The 21,037-nt window shown below is 40.3% G+C and overlaps 1 protein-coding gene across 12 annotated transcripts in view; it reads left to right on the top strand.

The window, feature by feature from the left end:
• Positions 1-21,037, top strand: part of MPHOSPH8 (M-phase phosphoprotein 8) — a 79,261-nt gene that overhangs the window by 33,259 nt on the left and 24,965 nt on the right. For all 12 annotated transcript variants that reach the window (XR_002828426.1, XR_002828427.1, XM_023751153.1 and 9 more), the window contains exons 3-7: positions 6,463-7,308; positions 8,811-8,910; positions 12,785-13,042; positions 17,530-17,655; positions 17,733-17,821. Coding sequence is in view for 10 of the 12 variants with exons in the window: in XM_023751153.1 (XP_023606921.1) it covers positions 6,463-7,308; positions 8,811-8,910; positions 12,785-13,042; positions 17,530-17,655; positions 17,733-17,821 (1,419 nt within the window). In the remaining 2 variants the exon portion in view is untranslated. The remainder of the gene's footprint in view (positions 1-6,462; positions 7,309-8,810; positions 8,911-12,784; positions 13,043-17,529; positions 17,656-17,732; positions 17,822-21,037) is intronic.

Genomic DNA, 21,037 nt, shown 5'->3' with positions numbered 1-21,037 from the left:
TTTTTAAAAATGATTGATGATGACTGGTATAGTGTTTGAGGCATACTCCCCTCCCCCTTTATTGAATTTATTGGGGTGACATTATTTAACAAAATTATACAGGTTTCAGGTGCATAATTCTACAACACATCATTTGTATACTGTATTGTGTGTTCACCACCACAAGTCAAGTTCCGTTCAACACCATTTATACCCTTTATTCCCTCCTCCACCTCCCCTCCCCACAGCAATTACCACACTGTTGTCCATGTCCATGAGTTTTTTCTCTTTTTGGCTCAAACCCTCCACCACCCCCTCCTCACCCAGCTCCCTTCCCACCCCACATAGTGAGCAATCAGCCTGTTCTCTCTACCTGTGAGTCTGTCTGTTTTGCTTGTTAATCTGTTATTCATTAGATTTCACATATGAGTGAAATCATATGGTACTTGCCTTTTTCTCACTTGCTTATTTCACTTAGCATGATGCTCTCAGGTCCATTCATGCTGTCACAAAGAGTAAGACTTCCTTCTTTTTTATGGCCTATGGGTGTGGGCTCAGTGATTGAGCTTCCTCCACCTGTTAACCAAACACAGGGTTGTGGTTTGATTCCCCATCAGGGCCACACAGGAGGCAGCTGATCTATGATGTTTCTCTCTCATCAGTGTTTCTACCTCTCTTACCCTCTCCCTTCCTCTCTGTCTAAAAAGCAGTAAAAACAGTTTTTTAAAAAAAGATTTACTTCTTTTTTGTTGTTAATTCTCACCTGAGGATATTTTTCCATTGATTTTTTAGAGTGCAATGGAGGGGGAGAGACAGAGACAGAGAGAAACTTCGATGTGAGAGTGATACATCAATTGGTTGCCTCCCGCACACACCCCAACCAGGGCTGGGATCAAGCTTGTAACCAAAGCATGTGCCCTTGTCCGGAATCAAACCCAGGACCCTTCAGTCCCCAGGCTGATGCTCAATCCACTGAGCCAAACCGGCTAGGGCCTTTTTTTTTTTTTAAGAGTTGTATTTTCTTTCTTTATAATATATTTTTATTAATTTTTTATAATCTTCACCCAAGGAAATGTTTTTTAATTGATTTTGCGAGAGAGAGACACTGATCTGTTGCCTCCTGTACTCGTTTGACCGGGATCAAACCCCAACCTTTTGTTGTATAGGATTATGCTCCAACCAAGTGCGCTACCTGGCCAGTGCCTTCATTCATCTCTTTGCGTGCATTCATATAAGCAGCATATGTGTTGCCTATGAATGTCGTGATATTCCCAATCACCAAGGTTTTTGTGTTAAGGAGAGGTTTTTTCAAAGTAGCATCTGTAAGAATATTTGATTTGTCACTTTCTCTCATTAATTCTGGGAGGACTGCCTACTTAGGACTTAGTAAGTATAACAAGAAGTTAGAAATGGTTTCTTAAAATAATCCAGAAATCATTGTTAATGCTGTTTACCATAAAATACACATGATGCAGAAAATGATATTTGTTGCCCTGGCTGCGGTGGCTCAGTTGATTGTTTATTCCTCTATCGCCCCCCACCCCCCTTCTAAGATCAGTAAAAAAATACATAAAATAAAAAACACATCCTTTAAAAGAACAAAACAAAACAGGTAGTTGTAGTATGAGGACATGATAACCTATATCTTTAATTCCTCAGCATGTGTCTCATAACAACAGAGACGTCCTCAGGAAAATTCAGGTTCCTTACTGTACCTCTCAGTAGCATTACATCAGCAACACTGTTGTCTGATGTCTAGCTGACACATCATTGTGTTCCCCATTGTCCTTGTTGAAGGTCCTTTATTGCTTCCTGTTATGCAGGGCATTTCGTTTCATGTCTTTCTAGTTTCCTGTCCTAGTCTAGAACACATCCATAGCCTTTTGTCTTTCATGATGTGGACAGTTTTTATGAGTTTAGGCCAGTTGTTTCATAGAAGATCATTTAAATTGGAATTAAGTGAAAATTAATGTTAAATCACAAATAAACAGTATTTTTTAAAATTGGAATAAGACGATTTGCTTTCTCTTGATTAGATTCAGTGTGGTGTACTTTAATTACATCAAGATAGGATGTCAGCTTGGCTGGAGTGGCTCAGTTGGTTGAGCATTGTCCACTGCACAGAAAGGTTGCCGGTTTGATTCCCCATCGGGGCATGTGCTGCCTGAGTTGCAGGTTTGATCCCCAGTTGGAGCACCTACAAAAGGCATCCAATTGATGTTTCTCTTTCACATTGATATTTCTCTCTCTCTCCCTTCTTCTCTCTAAGATAATGTCCTCAGGTGAGGATTTTTTAAAAAAGGATTATGTCAGTTTTCTAATTTATTGCTGATTATAAATTATAGTTAAATGATAATCAGACCCATTATTTTTTTCACCCTTTTTAAAAATACATTTTTACTTTTAAAATATTAAGTAACCTGATAATAAATAATAAGTACAGTAGAATCTCGGTGTTCGAACTTAATTCATTCCGTAAGGCTGTTGGAGAAGCAGTTTGTTCCAAAACCAAATAATTTTTTCCCATTAGAAATCATGTAAATTGAATTAATTCGTCCCAGACCCCCAAATGATTCTGTTTTAAAAACCTTTCTTAAATACAGTACATGTTTAATACAGTACTGTTGAACCTATAAATAAACACTTTTCTTAAATTTATCGAACCACTCCCTACTAGCCTTAAACGAGTCACTGTCAACACTCCTTTCCAGGTTGTCTTTCAGGAGGTCAGTATGCAGCGTCTTAGCTTTTTCACATGTCATTGCCTCCGAAATGCTGTCACCGGCCAAGTGGTTTTCATTTATCCAAATCAATAGTTTTTCTGCCTCTTCAATTGCCTGTGATCAATCATTGTTTCTTTCTTTTCTTTTTTTAAAAATTAAATTTAGAACTCAAATCTGTGACCATATATTAGGTCCCCCTTTTCTCCCACCCCCTTCCCTCTGACAACTATCACACTGCTGTTTGTGTTCATGAGTTTGTTTTATATCCCACATATGAGTGAAATCATATGGTTCTTAGCTTTTTCTGACTTATTTCACTTAGTATAATATTCTCAGGGTCTATCCATGTTGTTGCAAATGGCAGTATTTCATCCTTTCTTATGGCTGAAAAATATTCCATTGTGTAGATGTACCACATCCTCTTTATCCAATCTTCTGTCACAGGACACCTTGGTTGTTTCCATGTCTTGGCCACCATGAATAATGTGCAAGAGCATTATTTCTTTCACACTATTTGTAACATTAGCACTCTTGATGGCCTCGTTCTGTTTTAAAATTGTGCTAATTGTCCATTTGCCAGCAACAAAAGCAAAAAAAAAAAACCCACAAAAATATTCACAGCATGCCCTAGCCGGATTGGCTCAGTGGATAGGGCACCGGCCTGTGGACTGAAGGGTCACAGGTTCAATTCCGGTCAGGGGCACATGCCCGGTTTATGGGCTCAATCTCCAGTGGGGGGATGTGCAGGAGGCAGCCAACCGATGGTTCTCTCTCATCATCGATGTTTCTATCTCTCTCTCCCTCTCCCTTTCTCTGAGGTCAATAAAAATATTTTTTTTTAAATATTCACAGCACAATATCTTGAGATGTTAGCCATAAACTGACTCTATCTAGAGCATTTTCTTCTTTCTTTGTGACCTGAGAGATGCTTTTTGTCATGCTGATATACAGTAGGAAAGGGTTGTCAGGTAAAAAACTGAAGCTTGTTCAACAACAGAGACATTTTTACCCATGAACAATTTGGTAGAGAACTGAATTGTTCAAGATGGGAGATGTGCAAGAACCAAGCTTGGCTGTAATCTTTGAAACTGTGAGAATCTCTTATTCCCCAACAACCTATCACCCCATGATTTTAAAATACTTGGATGATTCTTGCCTCAATTAGCTTTTACTGTGTTGGTTGCAAAATATTGATTTTTCTATTTGTTATTCTGTGTTTTTCAGTCTGTGTCTTATAAAGGGAAGCCCTTCCCTCTCAGTGTCAGTACACTCATGGAATCATTTTAGTCAGTGTGTTGTGTCCATTCCTGTTGTTATTCATCTTAATGCTAAAATGGTTCCTAATTTATCTAGTGGGAGCCCCTTCAAGCCAGCTCCTGTGTCCTTTTGATATTCCGTTGTCAGTTTTGACCAAATCCTTGCTTTGCCATGAACTTTTCTGCTTCAGCACTCATTCTCTAGAGGGGAATAGGGTTTAGAAGCCAAGATGTATTCACTGCTACTAGGGTACCATTATTTCTAAGCCCTTTAAGGAAAACGTACATTTTTGTTTTAAATCATAAATTAATATTGATATATGTAATTTCAGTCCATCACTACAATGTCCTCCTCTCATTCACATTGGTCATTGTTCTAGCTCCCTTTTTATACTCTGAGAATACTGGTTCCCATCAACATTATCTGCACTGGGTACAACAATGATTAGGAATTAGCTTCAGATTTGTTACACCCATCTTACTGTAAAATTCCAAATTTAGTTGCAGGGGTTTTTTTTGTACATACAAAATTCACTGAGGGTGTTTAGTGTTAAAGTTACTTGGATTAATTATTGTGTTTGGTTATATTATCAATTTGATAAACAGGTTCATTTATTTGTTAATTAGTACCTTTTTCTCCCTGTCTCCCAGTCCATACCTAATTTGAAGTACAGTTGATCCTTGAACAATATGGGTTTGACTGCACAGGTCCATTTATGTGCGGATTTTCTCAATAAATATACCTTTAGCCCAACCCTCCCTATTCTCAGTTTTCCCATTTACAGATTCAACTGTGGGAGTCCGTGGATGTGAGGTCCCACTGTGTGTACATTGATATGTGCCATATATATGTGTGTGTGTGTGTGTGTGTGTGTGTATAAAATCCTAATATGCAAATAGACCAAACGGCAAAACAACTGAACAACCAGTTGCTATGTCGTGCACTGACCACCAGGGCGCGCGCATAGAGCATGGTGGGCATCGGCAACAGGCTGCAGAGTGTGGAACATGGCGGGCATTGGCTGCAGCCAGATGGTGGAGCAGGTGAGTGGGGGCACCAGACCAAGGCAGGGGGCACCAGTTGCTGTCATCGGGGTGAGCCTCTGGTGGTTACTGAAAATTCTTTGCTCCTGCGCACCACGGTCCCACCCGGCACTCACACCCGCTGCCGGCGCCTGGCGCCAGCCCCGATGGCTCAGCACCATCAGTGGTTGCGAGCGGCAGCTGCCGGCCTTGATTGCCCCTGAAGGCTTCTCCACCTCCCCCTGCTCCTGAGGGGTGATTAGGGCAGCAGCCGCTGACAGCGCCTGTCCTGCTTGCACCCACTGCTGGTGCCAGCCCCAATTGCTCCAAGCTGTCAGCAGGTGCAAGCAGAATCAGCACCATCAGCATGTAGGAGCAGTGGCAGTGGCAGCAGGGCTGCCAGCAGAGAGGGCTCTGGTGTCCGCGGCGGGAGGGGCCGGGTGGGGGCACAGAGGATGGGCCGAGACCCGCCCTTGTGCCCACCGCAGCTTGGCAGCCCACAATTCCTTTCAAGGTGCATGAATTCTTGCACTGGGCCCCTAGTTTTATATAATGGACAAGCATCCATATATCTTTTTATCTGTGGAGGTGGGGGTCCCATGGATACTGAAGCATGACTGTAAAGTTTTAGTGGGTTCAAAGTTATATTCTAATTTTTGAGTGTGCAGGAGTCTGTTTCCCCCCCACCCCCCAACTCCTGTGTTGTTTAAGGATCAACTGTATAGCATATCAGTTGTGGAGGTGAAATTTGGATGCCATCTTAGCTCATTCCATATGCAACAGTGAAGTTTAACAGCAAGTTTATGACTATTCTGGGACCTAAAATCTTAAAAAAATAAAACAAAATTTTGTTTGGATTGGTAAATACTTTTTCGGCAACCAAGAAAGTCTGTACAAATTACTTGGTGTTTTGGAGTATTTTGAGGTTCAAATCATGTACAACCCCATTCCCTACCACCACCACCACCAGTACCATCACCATACATAAGACTTTTTTTTTTGTTTTGAAGTTGTTTTATTGTTTATTATTTTTTTCTTTATTGATTTCAGAGAGGAAGAGAGAGGGAGAGATAGAAACATCAGTGATGAGAGAGAATCATTGATCAGCTGCCTCCTGCACACCACACACTGGGGATCGAGCCTGCAACCTGGGCATGTGCCCTGACCGGGAATCAAACCTTGAACTCTTGGTTCATAGGGTTGACCTTTAGTTTCAGATCTTCAGCAATGCTAACAGTTTTGTTCCTCTGTATGTGTTTATCTATTTTCTTAAATTGAGGGTCATCATCACTACCAAGTCTTATTTGCCAAATCAGAGATATAAGTAATACTAAGCAACTTCTGTTTAGGTAAATAATTTTAAGGAGTCGAGAAATTGCTGGGGAGAAAAAAGACATTTCTACCATATATAATTAGTACTACTTTCCAAAAACTTTTGAATTACTATGTTAATGAGTATTTAAATATTTTCTGTTTTATAGAGACTATCTTTAAATAATGACATATTTGAGGCAAACTCTGATAGCGATCAGCAAAGTGAGACAAAAGAAGATACTTCTCCAAAAAAGAAAAAGAAAAAATTAAAGCAGAGAGAAGAGAAAAGTCCAGATGATCTGAAGAAGAAAAAAGCAAAGCCTGGGAAACTAAAAGAGAAATCCAAACCAGACTTGGAGAACTCTGAAATTTCATTTTTTGATTTAAGGACAAAGAAAAGAATTTCAGAAGCCAAAGAAGAATTAAAGGAATCCAAAAAGCCCAAAAAAGATGATATAAAAGAAACTAAGGAACTAAAGAAAGTTAAAAAGGGTGAAATAAGAGATTTAAAGACTAAAATAAAAGAAGATTCCAAAGAAAACAGAAAAACAAGAAAAGAGAAATGTGTTGAATCTCAGTTGGACTCTGAATCAGATCTACTTAATGATCTCCCCTTTCAGGAGGGGGACAGTGAAGATTTACAGTCTGACAACAGAGAAGAGAAACTAAAGATTAAAAGTGGAAAAGACAAAGCAGGGATAGATGCAGCTCAAGATGCTGTTCTAGATAAACACCTGGACAGCCCCGGAAGTGCTGATGAAGATGCTGATGTCAGAGGAAGGAGAAACAAAAAGAAACCCAGAAAGGCTGAGGAACTTAAAGAGAGCAAAAAGCTAGAAAACAAGAACCTTTCTTTAGAGAAGAAAAATGCACATAAAAAGCAGAGGAATCAAGACAAAAGCAGAAGTACTACTGAGTCAGATAATCTGACATCTTCACTGGCCCAGACACAAAAGAGCTCAAGGGTGGGTGGGGAGGAGAGGGGCCTCCGGTCCACTGACTCTGCTGGAGAAGTGAGTACTCCCGGAGGGTTTGGTTGAAGGACTATGTGTTAAAATCTTATAGGATAAGCAATATTCCCATCTAGCTAGCGCTCTTTTGAGTGGTCAGGAAGTTTCACTAATAATGAGGAAACAGTGGAACTATAGCAGTGATGGCGAACCTTTTGAGCTCGGCGTGTCAGCATTTTGAAAAACCCTAACTTAACTCTGGTGCCGTGTCACATATAGAAAGTTTTTGATATTTGCAACCATAGTAAAACAAAGACTTATATTTTTGATATTTATTTTATATATTTAAATGCCATTTAACAAAGAAAAATCAACCAAAAAAGATGAGTTCACGTGTCACCTCTGACACACGTGTCATAGGTTCGCCATCACTGAACAGTAGGAACAATTTTTCTCCTGTTAGGGCGTTTAGTGTGCCTAGTAACATTATAGCTTTTCACATCCTACTTCATATTTCCCCCCTGTTGTCTTAAGAATATACCACTTTTTACTCACATAATAGTGCACTGAGTACACTAACAATTAAAAGTCTTTTCTTACAAAAATATATTAAATAATTTGCCCCCTTATTTAAAAAGTTATTTTCCTATGGGTTTTCAAAATGAAACTATTTTACACATTATGAAGGTATTCACATATCAAGGGCTATAAAAATGGTGAATTTTTTTTCATTCATTATTCCCAGTTTTGTAGACTTAAGGAAATTTTTTTTAAGGGAGAAAGAGTTTTGTAGACAAATATATAGTAGTATTATTTTCACAAAAACTAATACCAGTCTGTCTAGCTATGAGGAAATGGTTAAGAAAATGTTGTATCAATTTGAGAACTATTATATATCCACAGAAATATTAATCATGAGATCAAAAGTACAAAATTTTATGGTGAAGAAAACCATACATACATATGAACATAGTGATGTAAAAATATCTGTGCAATGTAAATTTTTAAAATAAATTTTAAACAACGAAGTTATCTGCAAAATCAGAACATCCAGAAGGTAAGAATGTGCAGAAATAAAAAGTCATGTTTGGTTAGTAGGATTGTAGGGTACCATTTTTTTAAAATATATTTTATTGATTTTTTACAGAGAGAAAGGGGGAGGGATAGAGAGTGAGCAGCATCGATCAGCTGCCTCCTGCAAACTCCCCACTGGGGATGTGCCCGCAACCAAGGTACATGCCCTTGACGGGAATCCAACCTGGGACCCTTGAGTCTGCAGGCCGATGCTCTATCCACTGAGCCAAACCGGTTAGGGCGGGTACCATTTTTTTTTAATTTTCTTTATTTTTGATAGTAAAAAAACCTCAACATAGACTTGACATTGGTGTTGGGTTTTGAATTTGACGTTTTTTAAATTGTTGAGGGATAATCTCGCTTGGAGAAGCAGTTTATGTGAACAAGATTTAATCATCAGGGTCAGGTTCTATGGCACACAGAGGTGTCAGTGTCAAGTGGTATGAGCTCTTATATGTTCCTCTTCTGGGTCTTACATGTTTCTCTTTCAGGAGAAAGAGACCAAAAAAAACGAATCCAAAGAAAAATATCAAAAAAGGCATGATTTGGACAAGGAAGAAAAAGGCCGAAAAGAGCCAAAGGGATTAAACAGTGAGTGTTAATACTACCATTTACCATTTCCATATTTTATACAAGGAATTAAATTTACTGTGAGACACTCTCCTAATCTGCTATGTCACAGAACTAAAAATAATCATTTGTTTATTTCTCAGTTACAGTTGACACACATTATTATATTAGTCTCAAGTGTACACCCCAGTGATTACACATTATATAACTTATTAAGTGGTCATCTCAGTAAATCTCATAGCCATCTGACACCATACATAGTTATTAGAATGCTGTTGACTATATTCCTTATGCTATACTTTCCATCCCCAAGACTATTTCATAAAAACCAGTTTGTACTTTTAATCCCTTCACGTTTTTCACCCATTCCTCCAACCCCCCCTCCCATCTTGGCAACCTTCAAAATGTTCTCTGTATCTGTGAGTCTGTTTTGTTCTGCTTGTTTGCTTATTTTGTTTCTTGGATTCAACTGTTGATAGGTACATATTTATTGCCATTTTATTGTTCATTTTTTTAATCTTTTTTTTTTCTTCTTAAAGAAAACCCTTTAACATTTCATGTAATGCTGGTTTGGTGGTGAACTCCTTTAACTTTTTCTTGTCTGGAAAGCTCTTTATATGTCCTTCGATTCTAACTGATAGGTTTACTGGGTAATCTTAGTTGTAAGTCCTTGCTATTCGTCACTTTGAATATTTTTTGCAACCTCCTTTCTGACCTGCAGTTTCTGTTGAGAAATCAACTGACAGTCTTATGGGAGCTCTCTTGTAGATAACCAACAGTTTTTCTCTTGCTGCTTTTAAGACACTTTCTTTGTCTTTAACATTTTAATTATGATGTGTCTTGGTTTGGGCCTCCTTGGGTCATCTTGTTTGGGACTCAGCACTTCCTGAACTTGTGTGTCTATTTCCTTCACCAGGTTAGGGATATGTTCTATCTTTTTGTTGTTGTTGTTGTTAATCCTCACCAGAAGATATTCAGAGAGTGGAAGGGAGGGAAGTGAGGAGGGGGCAAGAGAGAGAGAGACAGGGAAGGAGGGAGAGAGAGAGAAACATTGATGCAAGAGAGACACATCAATTGGTTGCCTCCTCCACATGCCCTGACCAGGGCTGGGAATTGAATCTGCAACTCAATTCCCCTGCCTTTGACTGGGAATCAAACCCGCAACCCTTCAGTGCATAGGCCAAAGTTCTAAACACTTAGCCACACAAGCCAGGGCTGTCCTATTTTCAAATAGGTTTTCAATTCCTTATTCTCTCTTTTTTCCTACTGGTACTTCCATGATGCAAATGTTTGCATGCTTCCAAGTTTTCTCAGAAGCTCCTTACACTATCTTCATATTTTTGGATTCTTTTTTCTTTTTGCTGTTCTGATTGAGTGTTTTGTTGTTGTTTGCTTTCTTGTATTCCAAATTGCTGCTTTGATTCTCATCATCATCTACACTACTGTTGATTCCTTGTAAATTATTTTTCATTTTAGTAAATGAACTATTCATTTCTGACTGATTCTTTATTGTGGTTTCTTTGTCCTTTTTCATGCTGTTGAAGTTCTCACTAAGTTCCATTGTTTTGAACTCTGTATTTGGTTGTTTGCTTCCATTTCATTTAGTTCTTTATCTGAAGATTGCTCTTGTTCTTTCATTTGGAACTTATTTTTTCGTGTCTGCATATGTTTGTTTCTATGTATTAGAACTGCTATGTCTCCTGGACTTGGTAGAATAGCCTTTTGTCGTAAGTGTCCTGTAGGGCCCTATGGTGCACCTTCCTGAGTCACTAGAGCTGGGCACTCCAGGTGCGCTCCTGTCTGAGCTGTGTGCACTGTCCTGTTGTAGTTAAGTGTTGATTGCTTTTGGCCTCACTGAGAGGGATGGACTCCCAGGCCGATCGGCTGTGAGACCCTGCTGCAACTACAGCAGAGGAGCTGCTGTGCAGGAGTGGATCCTGTGGAGCAATACATGCTTCAGTGGGGCTTTGATGTCCAGGAGTCTGCCCCTTGAGTGTATCACTTGGAGTTGGTAGGGTTGCAATCTGGTATGGTCTGCAGCTGTCCCCTGGATGCCCTGGCTGTGGAACCTCCCAGGAAGTGCAAGGTCAGCCACCTGGCATTGAGCTATAGAGTGATCTGCAGATGGCTGCTACTTATGTTGGGCTTGGAGGTACCCAGGAGAGGCAAAGCTGTGAACCAAGGTTGGCTGTTGATAGTGCTGGGCCTGAGGCCACTTAGCAAGAGGTATGGGATATGCAGGGGCCAGATGCTGCATGTTTGAGAGGTTTTCAGTAAGTTCGAAGCATAAGGCAAGAGAGGCCATTTGTAAGGAAAAGCCACTGGAAATGGCCTGGGTGGGTCCACAAACTGGGTGTGGTAAAGAGTGTGAGCCAGGTTAATGGAGACTCAGATAAGGCTTCTGCCTGCACTTTTCATTTTGGCAGTAAGCTGCCCCCTCCCCTGCTCTTGCCCTCATGACAGACAATTCAGTTCCTTCTCATAAGTCCCTGTTTCCTTTCAAGCTGCTACCCCATCACTGGAGCTTAAAGGGAGTGAGTTGGACTAAGTCCATGCATGGATCCTTTAAGAGGAATTGCCTGGGATTCTAGCAGCCCTTCATCTCCCTCAGCCACAGTCCCTGGTGGTCTTTCCAGCCAGAAGTTATGGGGACTTGTCTTATATTTATTTTTTATTTTTTTGTTAATCCTCACCTAGATTTTTTCCCCCCATTGATTTTTAGAGTGGAAGGGAGACAGAGATGAGGGGGAGGAGAGAGAGAAAGAGACATATATCAATGTGAGAGAGACAAATAAATTGGCTGCCTCCCACACATGTCCTGACCAGGGCTGGGGATCAAACCCGTGACCCTTCGGTGTGCGAGCTGACACTCTAACCATCAAGCGACACTGGCCAGGGCCCAATTTTATTTTATTAATTTATTTTCAGAGAGAAAGAAACATTGATTTATTGTTCCACTTATTTATGCAGTCATTGGTTGATTCTTATATGTGCCCTGACCAGGAATCAAACCTGCATCCTTGGCGTATTGGGATAATGCTCTAACCAACTGAGTTACTAGGTCAAGGCCATGCCTCCCCTGGCCATGCCTCCCGATTTTAAACCGCCACAGGTGGGTGTGGGACCAGCCTATTCTGTGTATCTGCCCCTTTTTTGGTTATTATGTCAGATCTAGTGCTTTGCCAATCTTCTTTTCACTTTTATTTTTAGTTAAAAGTTGAACCAGCTGGTGTGGCTCAATGGTTGAGCGTTGACCTATGAACCAGGAGGTCAGGGTTCGATTCCTAGTCGAGGCACATGCCCAGTGCAGGCTTGATCCCCAGTGTGGGGCATGCAGGAGGCAGCCTATCAATGACTCTCATCATTGATATTTCTGTCTCTCTCTCCCTCTCCCTTCCTCTCTGGAATTAATAAAAATATATATTTTTTAAAAATTTGTGTGGAGTTTCACATGCATCCGCTAATTTCTACCAGATGCACAGTCAGTGTGCTGGCATGGTACCCTCCCATTTCCCCACTCACCCCAGAGATCATTGTGTACAATGTTAGCTTCAGATTACAGTTGTAGGCAGATGTCTAAGCAGGACAGTTGGTGGTATGACTGGGGTTATTTTGAGGCTGACTATCTTGTCAAAACTGGGAATGGTTCATAACAGTGGAAAACAGCCATTCACTTTCTATGTAAACCCTTTCTAAGCATTGAGCAGCCAATAGAAAGACCAATTGAAACAGCTTCATGGATTTGATAGTACAAACCTAATGATGCTTTAGAACCAAGGAAGATATTAGTAAAAATTAAGGAAATACCTGTTTGTTTAACACAAACCCAGATTTTCTTTTGATTACAACAGAAATTATGGTTCCTATTCATTACCATTTTTATTTTTTTCACTAGCATTTAAGGAAATCAGAAATGCATTTGATTTATTTAAATTAACTCCAGAAGGAAAAAATGATTTTCCTGAGAATAATCAGAAAAGAGAAGAAACACCACTGGATTATAATTTTGCAGAAGATCATAAAACCAAGGAAAACAATCAGGTACTTAAAGAAAGGAGAAATACAAGAGATGAGACTGACACATGGGCATGTATAGCTGCAGAAGGTGATCAGGATGTTCTAGATGGTATATGCCCAACCGACGAGAATTCTGGTGAGTGTGTTTGCAGTCAGTTTGCATATTTTCTCAGGGCTGTATGATTTCACTCACCTCATTTTTTCCCATTGTAACTCAAGATCAGAAAATAAAGGCATAGACGATTTTGTTTCAATTTCCTGAATAAACAGCTTTTTAAATTGAAAACTTAGGCCATTCTGTGGTTTTTAAATTGACCACACAAATATTTTATAAGTCCCTATGATGTGACCAGCACATTTTGAAATTGTACAAATTTCAGGTATTCTGCCTTTATCACTCTTGCCAAGTAGCTTGATTGTATACCTAATGGATTTCTTTCAGAAAATTATCAAATGCAGACTTACTTATATTCTATCCTTTTAACTTTGCAGCAAATGACACTTGCTAAATGGCATGTTTGTAAATGCCCTCCTGATGATGTTGGGATTGGCTGAGGAGGGAGGTCAATGTGTGGAATATTGGGCACATGGCTGTGAGGGTAACAGAAAGAGTGCAATATATATGTACTTATAACTAGGACAGAATAAATCTGATAAAACTGTATCATTTGAATCTTGAAACAGTTGAAGAGAATTAATGTTACAGAATATATGGCAGAGTGGATAGTCTGGGTTGCCTTGTTACTACAAAACAATTAGGCCCTGGGTATCAGGTAAATCATGCTTTTAGATGCATTAGCTTATAGGAAATTGGGACAATTGCTAGGACCTATGTATAGACAAGGGAGAGGAGGAAATGGCTTGCCCTGAGGCCAAATGCCAAATAGCAGCTCTGCTGTTTGGGATACCAGGCAGTGAACACACACAGTAGATGTTGGTTTGTACCCTTGGGCATCCCCAGATGACATCTGAACCACCCTTTACACAGAGGGCAGGGAGAAACTGGAAGGCAGCCACCCCAAATTGGTAGTTGGCAAGTAGAATAAGCAAGGGACTTACATACAAGGCTCATCTTGGGAGACTGTGAGGCAAAGAGATCTCCAAACTGCCTGCCAAGTCTTAAAGTTTATAGAGAGGCCTAAATGATGTTCAGTCATGTGTTCAGTCCAGGTGGTCTCACAATACCTTCTGCTATCAAGGCTGCATCCCTGAAGTGGCTCCCACTGTGGGAGAATGGCGGTGATGAGATACATTCTAGGTATGGGAGGGTTGAGGGAACCTCCAGTTGCCTATGATGTTCAGTCGATGGTCATGTCCTTTGAATGACCTCTTCCAACACTCCACCCCTTGTGACTGGCTCTTACAATGTCACATGCCTCCTCTTCCGCAATGTGCCCTTGAGGGGTCAGCATGGGTTTTCACAGCATGGAAGTGGCTCATTTGGCCTCTCTCTGGTTGCATTGGAGACAGACACCACAGCCACAGTACAGGCATATGCAAGCAATAACAGGTTAAGACAATGATTCCCAAAGCAAGTAATAATTTTTCCTTTAAGCCCCAAGATCAGAACCACTGATTTATTAAGTCTGCTAGGCTAGGGGTCAGATCACTCAGTGCATTCACTTGTGTCCTCAATGTGATACATTAGCAGACTAATGGTGTGAACACATTGTGTTTGGACAGTGGCACAGGTCTGCCTTCTTGTGAGGCAGTAGTAATGTTCAAGCCATCCTGCTTCAGAGGACAGCTTTCTTTTAGGGACTTTTCAGTATTCAATAAAGATGGGCTTTGTTGGCTAACATTCAAGGCTTGGGTGAGCTTAGTGTAGGGGCTTTCTTGTGTGTCATAACATCATCCAGGGCAATGGAGGGAACAGAGATGGTGGCTGAATGATGGCATCCATGGGAAACCGAATCTGGCCTTGAGGAGAGGGGGGTTGGCAACTTTAGGAACTTGACCAGGACATGTATACCATCCATGTCAGCTGGAGCACACAGGGTGAGGAGATGGACTGCTGGGAGTAGAACATGCCAGACCGGGACCCCCGGCTCATCTCCTCTCTGTGGTGCATGTTTCTTTCCAGGTGCTTTTCCACGGGTCATCTGGCAGGACAGCAGGATCCCAGTGTAGTTCCCCTCACCTGGGATGCCAAGTCACCCTCATCCCGGTGGGACATCTCATTGCAAATTCCTATAGATGATGGATGCCTCTCCCAGGTGTGAGGGGGGCTTCATGTTCTTAGCAGCACAGCACTTTGGTCCACAATTCGAGTCAGGGCAATGACTGTCTCTTGTGACTTATGTTCCTTTATGGCATGAGTGGGGAACCTTTTTTCTGCCAAGGGCTATTGGGATATTTATAACATTATTTGCCAGCCATACAAAATTATTAACTTAGAAAAATTAGCCTGCTGTATTTGGTCAAACATTTAATTAACTCACCCCTAATGCCTTGGCAGGGCCAGACCAAATGATTTTGTGGGCCCAGGGCCAGGCAGGCGTTCCTCACCCCTGCTTTATGGCATTAGGTACCTCAACAGGGGTCCCTAGTCTGTCATATGGACAATGGGCCCTACTGGCTGATCATTCAACTGTATGGAAGCCTGGGATAGTACTTTAGCCCACCTTGGTAAGGCGGTTTACCTGGTAGTAATGTAATCTGTGGCTTTACTACTCATTCCTTTCTACCAGCCCTATTGCCTGCAGGTCATAAGGGGGATGGGCCTCCAGTCAGTGTCATGTTCTTTTGCCCAGGCTAGCACACTGTGATCTCTAAAACGTGACCCCATCACTGTCTTCTCAACTTCTCTAATCCTCTAGTAGTGGCAGCCTGGTTTGCATAGCAACAGAGAATAGCTTTAGTTTGCCCCACTTGGAGGGAGGGGCTGATACAATGAATGTGTGGCCCCCAACTCCTGTGGCAGTTGCCCTATGAATTGTTTAATACTGTCACTGCATTAACAAGTCACTATTTCTGGAGCGATACTCCCATCCCACCCAGGCGCTGTGGTGGCCACTCCTGTGTACCTATCTGCTGCATCCACTGAAGGGTCAGCTGTTAGGGGCTCACTTTCCTGATTGCCAGCGGGTGTCAGTGCCTCATGTTGGGATGTGGAAAAGTGAGGAGCCTTAGGCTCTTGCAGGTGGACTCAAATGTCTTTCCAGATGTCCTGACCCGACAAAAGCTCACTCATGATCATCCACCTGTGGCTTCACACTGTCTGAGCCGTAGGGTCAACCCCTTTAGAATAGCCCACCTATTAGTGCAAAGTATTAATGGCCAGGGCTCTTGACTGATCATCAGCCAAGCTACTGAGTTCAGCCCACTGGCTGCTGCAGGCCCTCTTTGTTTCCATACAGACAGTGTTGTGTTGGGTTGAATAACAGCTGTAACCCCACTGGACAGGTTGCCCAACTAGACCATGTATCAGGCATCAGCAGTAATTGCCCCATGTTCTGTTGAGGCTGCTGTATAAAACTATAGCAGGAGATAACAGCACTTACCTGGGCATGTTCAGACACCTCAGAATCAGGTCCTTGCAGATTTAAAAACCAGATAGATTCATGGGGAAGAGAGCTCTTGATTTGGAGCTCTGTGTTCTGTTACTTAACAATCCTGTAAATTAGATGGCCTTGTCTCCATTTATATGGCCTCTCATTTGTATGGCCTCCTCAGTGCTTCCTGTGGTTTGTGGTTTCCCACAGTTTTGGGAGGAGGTGGCTCGCTTTCCTCGACGGTGACCTCACAGGTCATTATAGTCTAAATGCATTAATTCACAGAAATAATTACATAATCCTTATGGAGTGTTAGCTGCTTTTTCTATTCAGAGAGGGAGGTGCAGTGAGTTCTGTGACTTAAAGTCACACAGCTAACAGGTAGCTGGAGTACAGATCTAGGTGTGTCACTCGAGGCTGTGCTGTCATGTCTCCATGCTCAGTGCTGGTTCCAGTTGAGAGCTTTGGGAGAAGTGTATTTGCATTGCTTTTACAAAGTCCATTTCTATGGCAAGGTTAACTGCCTAACATCTGTGTCATTTGAGGAATTGGTTTTAGGTAAAATCCTTTAACTATTTGTGCTTTTCAGTCATTTTTAATTTCTCCCAAATGAGTTATGTTTAAGACTCACTTACTGAGTCCAGGGATCAGACAGCTGAGACCAGCATTTGCTTAATGGTGGTGGTGGGGCCTGGAGTACACTCAATAGAGAGGGCTTTCAGGAGGAAAAGTGTGATCCGAGTCTGGAAGGATCAAAGGGCATTTACTGTTATTTACACACATGTCTGATTTACACATTTCCAATGATTGAAAGCAATGTACAAGAAGAATGGCCAAAGAAAGAAATGTTAGCAGTTCCTCTTACTCTAGTTTCTCTCTTCCTTTGAGCTACTTAATCTTATACTTAAAATTCATATTTTACTATTTTATAATTAATAGTTTACCAATTTATCTTTAAGCTTTTGAAGCACTGTAACTTCTAAATATGGGTAGTTTATGTTTACTCGCCAAAGAAAATCAGAAATTTCATTGAAGACTCAGTTACATAATGACATATGTTAAAGGTGTATATAAAGTTTTGGTTAAGTCAGTACAGAAAAAAGTATTTTAAAGCCCTTCTGTGTTCCAGATGGCAGACAGCAGATTTTGAGTCTGGGCATGGACCTGCAGCTGGAATGGATGAAACTAGAAGATTTTCAAAAGCATCTTGATGGGGAAGATGAGAACTTTTCTGTAACAGATGCCATTCCAAGTAGTGAGTAGTGTGGGAGTTATGAGGATCCTTTTCATAAATCTAGATACAGAAACCTAATATCGTTTCTTTCATTTTAGATTTATTGAGAGATGCTGTGAAAAATGGGGATTATATTACTGTGAAGGTTGCACTTAATTCAAATGAAGAATATAACCTGGACCAAGAGGTAGTAAATATATCTTTGTAAAATCTCATGAAAGGAATATGTAAATTAGCTTTTAAAATAATTGTTTTCTTTTTTATTTAGCTACAAAAGTATTGCATTTTCATTTTATAAAATTCAAAAATTACAGAATGTAGAAAATTTTAGTCCCTGTATTCCCACCCCTAAAGTGACCATTTGGTTCAGCTGTGGTCCTTCTGATTTTGTCAATGGTTTGACCTCTGCTGCTATTAGGGGTGGTGTTTCATGTCACTGTGTTTCATTGAGAGCTGTCTATTAACAGCAACTGCCCGACTTCCTATTGTTGCCGTGGGTTTTATACTGATTTATGAATTTTTTTTTCAGCCTTGTTGAAACAAGGCCACCAAAAATTTGGTTGCCTCCCCCCCCCCAAAAAATGGGATAATATTGAATGTTTTGTGTGTTTTTTTAAATATGGAAGCATAGTAACCCTTTTTTTCCTGGTTTTTAGCTTTGTTGGTTTTTTGTTTTTGTTTATTGCTTGGAGGGTTTCTGTTTATTTTTATTTTCTCACCTGAGAATGTCTTTCTTCGAGACAGAGAGAAACATTGGTCAGTTGCCTCCAGCACGCACCCAGAATGGGAATTGAACTGGCATCCTGGGTATGTGCCCTGATCAGGAATTGAACCCACCAGCTTATGGTGTCCAGGACGAAGGTCCAACCGAGCCACCTGGCCAGGGTAGAGGGCTTATATTTTTAGGTAGTTACATCTGTTGATCTTTTCCTTTATGGCTTTTGGATGTCTTTGTCTTGCTTAGGAAAGATTTATATATTTTCTTCTTTCATTTTCTTGCTTATAGTTGTGGATCTTTAAGTTTAATCATTTGAGGTTACACTTCAAAAAATTATTTTGATTAAAATTGCATGAAATATATAGATCAATTTGGCTGAGAATTAACATGATTACATTTTCAGTCTTCCATTTAGGAACATAACTATATTCAGCTCTTCATTTTAATTCCTTAAGCAAAAGAATTTTTTTCTTCATAGTTGTTATTTATTTCAGATCAATTTCTAAATATGTTATAATTTTGTAATTATCTTGCTATGATTATGAGATCTTTTTTCTCCTACATTTTCTTTTCTAACTGTGATAAAGCTATTGATTTCTGTTTGTGTTTGTGTCTCCAGCCACTTTAGAAAATTCTCTTACTGTGGTAATTTTAAAGTTACTTTCTAGATAGAGAGTTTGACCACTTGCTAAAAATAACTATTTTGTTTCCCTTATTTTCAATATTTCTTTCTTTGGTCTTGTGAAATTGGTGATATCTGAACAACAGTGGTGATAGAAGTGATCTGTTCTGTTTTTGGTCTGAGTAGGATTTTCCCTCGGGGTCATGGCATCAGGTTTGATTTCTGTCTTGTTGGTGGTTTACCTCCTATACTCTGCCTTTTTTTTTTTTTTTAAGCTGCTTAAGTATCGGGGATGCATGTTGGGTTTTATTAGATGTTTTCTTTGAAGATTTGAATAACAATTCCTAAAAGATTTACTTTTCCAGAAAATTGTAGCTACACAGTGCATTGCATCTGTCAAGGTAAAACGTGCATTAGTCACAAAACAAGCCACCACTTTTCAACAATCTGAGCAAAGATAAAATGCCTAAGGAACAATATAGATGATTTGCAAAGGTTGGATTCTTTAAGCACCAGTTTAAAAAAAAACCATAAGTGGATGAGTATCTTCAGTTATAGTACTAAATTCAACCTTTTGCATTAGGAATTAGAGCACTTTGTCATATAACAGAAACGTATTATAAAAGTGAGTAGTGTCAAAGGAATAGAACCGCCAGCATTCAAAAGCAGCTTTGTTGCCCTGGCTGGGTGGTTCAGTTGGTTGCACCAAAAAGTGGAGTGTTCAATTCCTGGTCACAGCACATACCTAGGTTGTGGGTTCAGTCCTCACTCCGAGCATTCTCTCGCTCTCTCCCTCCACCCCTCTTTCTCCCTCCCTCCCTCCCTAAATATATCCTTGGGTGAGGATTTAAAAAAAAAGGGGGAGGCCTATGAAAGCACAGCACTCACTAACCCTCCTGAAATTCAGACGTTGGTCCTGCTTCAGAGCCATTTATTTCCTGCCACTGCCTCCTCCTCCTCCCCTACCACCCTGACTATGGCCCCTACTCTCCAACTCACCCAGTCTTTGTGAGATGCATGCAGGGAACTTTCTAAAGTTAGATTTTTACAAATCTAGAGAAAGTGCTATTGCTAGAAATAATTTTTCTTACATTAATGTTCCCTCAGATTACTCATACTGGCAAATTCTGCTAAAACTTTCAGATTATAACCAAATTAATTCATACTATTGGAATTTGGTTGTATTAGATGGTAATTAATGGTTTGGTTTTCTCATCTGGTGTTCGTTTTAACTAGCAATTGGAAATAATTTTAGCTAATAGTTACCTTTTTATTATTCACCAACTTTACGTAATTTTATCTTATTCAAAGCAGTTGTTTTACTCACTTTTTTCAGATCAGTGTTGTTCCTTACTTATGAATCTTTTTTATCCTTAAAGCAGTCAAACTCTTATTTCCCAGCAGTTAGCAATGGTTTTTTAACCCAAATTACATTCATTTCATTGTGTCCTCAATACACTGGGCTTAGGTGACCAGCGGTCATTTCTAGCCTTACATCTTTGGGCCAAATAAATGAATATAATCAATGTATGAGTTTTGCCTAGAACACAAGGAAACTTTTAGACCTGAAATTTGAGATAAATACCTTTGCCATCTAGATAGCTTCAAAATTTGTGCAAATTATTGATGTGCCTGTAGAACATAATACATCGAAGTTGTAAAATTTTATAACTGTTGGAGTACTTATTCTTTGATCCTGCTTGACTATGCTAACTGGGAGCACAGGTCTTTTTCTGCCAAGAACTGGACCTTCATGGACGCCGAGTATTAGACGGAGAAGACATGAGAAGTCGAAGGCGTATAAGAGAGTCTTTATTTTAGACCAAGTAGCCATTGCTGCTAAGTAGCCATTAGACAAAGCAGTTCTTCAAAGTAGCTTACTAAGCAGTAGCTGCACAAAACAACCTAAGCAAACATAGGAGCCATTGCACACACAGCAGCCCAGCTCTACATAAAAGCAGCCTTTACATAAAAACAGCCTTGCATGATCTCACTCATTCATGGATAATAGAGACCATTATAAACTTTTGAACAATAATAGATACAGAGGAGAGCTCCTCACA

The sequence above is a fragment of the Myotis lucifugus genome, unplaced genomic scaffold (genome assembly GCF_000147115.1).
Source record: "Myotis lucifugus unplaced genomic scaffold, Myoluc2.0 scaffold_19, whole genome shotgun sequence".
NCBI lineage: Eukaryota > Metazoa > Chordata > Mammalia > Chiroptera > Vespertilionidae > Myotis > Myotis lucifugus.
Note: the sequence above shows the minus strand (reverse complement) of the source record. Positions and strands in the feature narration are given on the sequence as shown.